This window comes from Naegleria gruberi (assembly GCF_000004985.1).
Source record: "Naegleria gruberi genomic scaffold NAEGRscaffold_163, whole genome shotgun sequence".
NCBI lineage: Eukaryota > Heterolobosea > Eutetramitea > Acrasida > Naegleriidae > Naegleria > Naegleria gruberi.
This window is the reverse complement of record NW_003163173.1, coordinates 7,591-12,976: the sequence shown is the minus strand read 5'-3', so window position 1 is coordinate 12,976 and position 5,386 is coordinate 7,591. Positions and strand designations below refer to the sequence as shown.

At 32.7% G+C, this 5,386-nt stretch overlaps 2 protein-coding genes across 2 annotated transcripts; one reads left to right on the top strand and one right to left on the bottom strand.

Annotated features, from left to right (window-relative positions):
• Nucleotides 1-673: 673 nt before the first annotated feature.
• NAEGRDRAFT_82336 (uncharacterized protein) lies at nucleotides 674-2,104 on the bottom strand (the record flags this gene model as incomplete). Its single annotated transcript, XM_002668571.1, has 1 exon — nucleotides 674-2,104. The coding sequence occupies one exon, from the start codon at nucleotides 2,102-2,104 to the stop codon at nucleotides 674-676; it is 1,431 nt and encodes a 476-aa protein (XP_002668617.1).
• Nucleotides 2,105-2,238: 134 nt separating this feature from the next.
• NAEGRDRAFT_54699 (uncharacterized protein) lies at nucleotides 2,239-4,311 on the top strand (the record flags this gene model as incomplete). Its single annotated transcript, XM_002668573.1, has 1 exon — nucleotides 2,239-4,311. The coding sequence occupies one exon, from the start codon at nucleotides 2,239-2,241 to the stop codon at nucleotides 4,309-4,311; it is 2,073 nt and encodes a 690-aa protein (XP_002668619.1).
• Between the last annotated feature and the right edge of the window lie 1,075 nt (nucleotides 4,312-5,386).

Genomic DNA, 5,386 nt, shown 5'->3' with positions numbered 1-5,386 from the left:
CATCATCATAACTAGAGCACCACTAGAAACAGTAACATTACAACATCCTTGATGGACATACGAAACAGAAATTGAATTTACAACTCCATAGAGAAGTGCACCAATTCCAAACAATGCCAATGAAAGGAGTAATAGCAATGTACCTCCACCATACATAAAGAGATTTGTCTTACTAGCAATGGAATTACTTGTGGTATTTGTATCACTGTTCGAATTGTAATAGTAATTTACTGATTCACTTTGTTCAGTATTTTGTTGTGGTGTTTGTTGATGTGGATTCATCTTTTATCAATTACAGCTTTTGGGTAACCCGAAATATGTACAACAGATTTTGCTGCAGTTTGGTTGTGATGGTTTTTTTTTTAAAACGCTAAAGCCCGCTCATTTTATTTCGTCATTCCTGATGGTGGATTGACGCTTTTTTTGACGTCATCGCTGACGATTTTGCATAAAGTTACTCCAAAGTTAATTATCGATATTCTGTTGTGTTCTACTTGATGTTGTAATGTGTTGTTTATTTGTTGTTGTTTGTTTTGTGTTGTTTTGATGATGAAAATCAGTGAAGGAGGAGGTGACGTATTTCAGACTTGTGAATATTTTTGAAAATTTTAAAAAAAAAATACAAATTTCACAAGCTTGACTTGTTCATCAAGCTTAACATCATGTCTAGAAATTATTCTTTGATCAAACTATTGATTGCCTTCCGAACACTTTCTTTATCCCATCCCCTTGCTTCAAAGAACTTTCTACATACTGTTCTTTGATCAGTTGTGAGTTCTCCTATAGGTTTCTTGAAGTGATGATGTGCTAACAATTCCAAGCACTGTTTTTGAGTCACATTACCAATAAGCATTTTGATAATGTCTGGAGGAATTGAATAAGTTATACCATTTACGGTAGTGTTGAATGCAAGCCCTGAAAATAGATGAGCAAACCTTTTTGTGAGGTCAGTTAATACCTTTTCACATTGGATAATGGCATTGATGAACTCTGGAAAAGCTTTGTCCTTATCTATCAAATCAAAGATGTAATCGACATGCTCTGGAACAATCACATATTCCCGTTTTCCATTAACGTGACGAACTTGAAAATAGACAGATTCTGTGGAGTCACTAGTACCATTTTCTGAATCTTCAGTGGTGGATTCATCACTATCTGAATCATGAACTGACATGGTCTTCTTCACTGTCTTCACTAGTTGTTTACTGGAAGATGGTTTAAATTGTTTTTTCTTGCTTGGTTCAGAATCATTATCTGTATCAGTACTTGATTCATCTTCATCAGATTGATTCTTCCTCTTTGGAGCAGCTGTTTTAGATTTGTTTTTTCTAGTTGACATCTTATTGGTTGGTTCTGAGTTATTATCTGAAATTTCATTACAAGACGGTTTCTTTGCTTTTGACTTTCTTTTAGATGGGGTAATGTTAACAGAAATTCTATTACTAGGTAGCATGGTTGAAAAGTTTGGCTCTGTCTCCTCATAGGCTTCTATTACGCTCGTCATGTCCTTCGATACTGAGATTGGAGTTTTTTTGGAATACTTTTTCTCATAGTGGATGTGATTGTGGTGTTCGATTGAAACTTGGAATGGATCTTCGTTCACTACTTTACCAATTGCTGGAATGATATAGTAATTGACATCTGTATCATCCATTTCTAATATGTTTACGAAATCATTTAATTTTGGTTCTTGGACTGAATCAACTTCTAATCTATGATTCTTTGTTGCAAGATCCTTTGTTGCCAACAGATTCAGAGTGAAATCTTTGATATCTATTTTAAATTCTTGGTAAAATGTATCAGTTTTCAAAAATTGGACCAAATTAGCTAAGGATTCACTTTGAAAATTAACTAACTTTCTATCTCTCTCTCTTGAAATACACCAATAATTAATTATTTGAACAAATTCTTTAACAAGAGAAGACTTTTCTGCCTCTTCCTTTGCGAAATAGGTTTGATAGGCACTATAGGCACTTCCTTTCAAATTTGTGAGAATGGATGAATTTTCATCAGTACTAGAAGAAGTTTTGGTATTACTTTTTTGAACTTTCCATTTGATAGAAATAGCTCGCTCTTTAGCTTTCTTGGTTTTCTTTGGAGCCATTTTTTTAAAGTTTACCTTGATCAAGATCCATCATGTTTCTTAAACAAAAAGAAATGCCCAACAAGAACTCAATATACTTAGCCAATATTCGATATAACCAAGATTCCACCAACTTTTCAAACAGTAATGACAAAATGAGTGATGACATTGAAGAAAGATTAGAAATTAGTGATGAGGATGATGAGTCAAGTTATACAACAGATGACATAGATCCAATTCAAGATATTAGAGAAGAAGACACACTAACAAGCGAATCTGAATGGTCTTCTACTCAAGTTGATTTTAATCTTCACCATTGGAATAATCTCTCTCTTCCTATAAAGCGTATAATGAACGAGATTTTGAAATTTACAACCTCAGCTCAATTATCAGAAAGTAATCTTGAAAGTATGCTCCAGTTAATTGGAAAATGTGCTAATTTGGTTAAAGAGGCACCCCAAGAAGATTTCTCGCAGATGCTAACATTGAATGGATTTTATGGACATTATAACTTGAATTGCAAGACCAAAAAGATACACTATTGCAGAGAATGTAAAGATTTTCAACATGATAATCAACACACTCATTGTTCTTGTGAAAAGATTTGGCAAAAAGATGATTATTTATTTTGGCGCCCTTTAGAATATGCTTTCCAAGAAAGAATAGCTTTTGAACCAAACTTTATTAATGAAACACTCAATTACCAAGGTCATAATGATAGCTCAACAATTTCTGATCGTCAAGGAGGTGAAATATTTAGAAAAATTCACCAACCTTGGATTGATGAAACCATTTCAACAAAAAGACTCACTGGTACTCTCAATGGTGATGGAGTTTCACCATTTAAAAAGAGCTTGAATAATTTCTATAATTTCATTGTACAGTTTAATGAAATGAGTCCTTCTGATCGAAAGAAATCTACCAATAATTTTCTATGGGCCATTTTACCAAGGAAACCTGATAAGATAGATATTGAAATTGGACTCAAAGTAATAATGAATGATCTGAATTGTCTAAATTCAAATCAAAAAAACCTTAATTTGGAAATGATAATTGAACGAGTAATTGCTGACCTTCCTGCAAGATCAGAGATTTTATTCTTTAAACGCCAAGGATTTTATTTTTGTCACTTGTGTAACACTAAGGGTGAAGATACATCTGGTTCTCACAAAGTTTATCCATTGGAGTTTCGAACAAGATTAGTAGTATTGAATGGAAAATCAGAACTCATTGAGGTTTTTGAAAAATTCAAATACAGAGAATATCACAATGAGATTTCTCTCATTAACAATTTTCCAAACTCAAATCTACCACCCGGAATGGATAGTGTTTCTCCAATCCTATTACAACCATTCAATCCTAATCCAACATGTCTCTGTTCATATGATAACATGCATTACAATTATGAAGGTATTTTGGTGAAATTTCTCAATTTAATTGATGAACGATATTGGAAAGAATTTGATGTCATTTATTTAAAACAGAAGTTTCCCTCCTTTTTTCACAAGCACCCAAGATCCATTGCAAAAAATATCAATCACCTGAAATCCATTGAAGTTTACATTTTGTGTCATTATTATCTCGAATTATTTGAGGAAATTCCGAGCTATAGTGAAATTCAAGAAATAGTTCAACACATTATTCAATATGTGAGAATTATTGATAAGCTAATGGACTCATTTCAATTAGAAGATCTTCCATTATTGCAGAAACAGCTAAACTCAGTTCTGTACTTTTTTCAAAAGAAGGATGCTAATTTTTGCTCTCCAAATTTTCACATAGCAGCTGAAATGGTAATGAACTGCCGTCTATATGGTCCATTGTGGTGCAATAACGCATTTATTTTTGAGGCAATGAATAACATTCTCTCAAAACCCTTCAAATGTGCCAATTCTTTAAGATATTCAATTCTATTCTTTGATATGGTAAATTTGGTACAATTATTGAACTTGAAACCTCCCAATCGTAAACTAGAATGTGTCTGTGGTAATTATATAATCAATAGCAAAAGAGATTACTTGTTACACACTCCCTCTAAAGAAATTTATCAAGTCAATTCATTTTCTCCAAATTATTCACAAATTGAGATTCGACATGCTGTTAATGGCACAACAATCACCGTCTCACAAGACACTATCAAACAAGATTTCATACCAGCAATATGCCAGCAAATTAATGGCTCTTTTCACTTCAAACCAATTCACAAAATGGCCTTTACATTATATTAAATGTCTTTCCATATTTGGCTTCATCTCTAAAATAAACACTTTCTATTTTTGCAACCAGTTTAAAATATTTTTCAAAAAAAATACCTCAACATACTAGTAAGTCGTATCAGTTATCAATTATATTACATCATTTCAATTCATTTACAAGACATATCAATTCAAATTTTTATTTCACGTTTTTATAAGAAACTCTTGTCAATTTCCTTGTCATCTTTGATGGTGTGAAATCTTTTACAATATTAATTCACACGGTGTGAATCTTTCACAGCATTGAGTTTCACTCAGTGTGAAATGGTTCAAGATGAAAGATTTCCAACTTGTAAGAATTATGAATAGTTCAATAAAATTTCAATTTATCAAAAATTAATAATCATTCTGCAACGTCATTGGAGACACTTTTTGAGACGTCATTGAGGACGCTTTTTTTGACGTCTTAATGACTCTCAAATTGACACCGTCAAAATGACGAAAAAAAACGTCATTTTGACGTCCACAACACCGTCCCAATGACACCTTAACAAGCATAAACAAAGGCGTCATTCATGACTATAAAATCGTCAAAACATGCGTCAACAAAAATGAGCGGGTAGTGGGCAAACAAAATGAAAATATTTATCACTCGCTCGCTTACTTCTTTGAATTCTAATATTTTATGATCTTAAACTAATTACCATTCAGATTGACTAAAATGGCGCCAAAAATAACTACGATAAAAATAATTTAAAAAAATGAAAAAGCACTTTGCTTCGCCTCTTCATCACGAATACAATTTTCATGTTGAGGAATCGCTCGGAGAGGATGAAACAACCATTAGATTGGCTCGGGAGGGTGGCGATGAGCTGTCGTTTTATTTGGAGGAAAATATTTTGGGAGTGCTGATTCCTGCTTTTCAATCCTTATTAAAGGAGTATTCAACAGTTGATCCGAAATCGGAAGAGGAACAAGAATATGAAAAATTAAAGAGTACTATCTACTCAAAGATCGATCCGATTAATTGGATTGCCATGTATCTTATTAGAAATAATCCAAAACATTCGAAAAATTTGGAAAATAATCCATACAGTAAATTATTAAA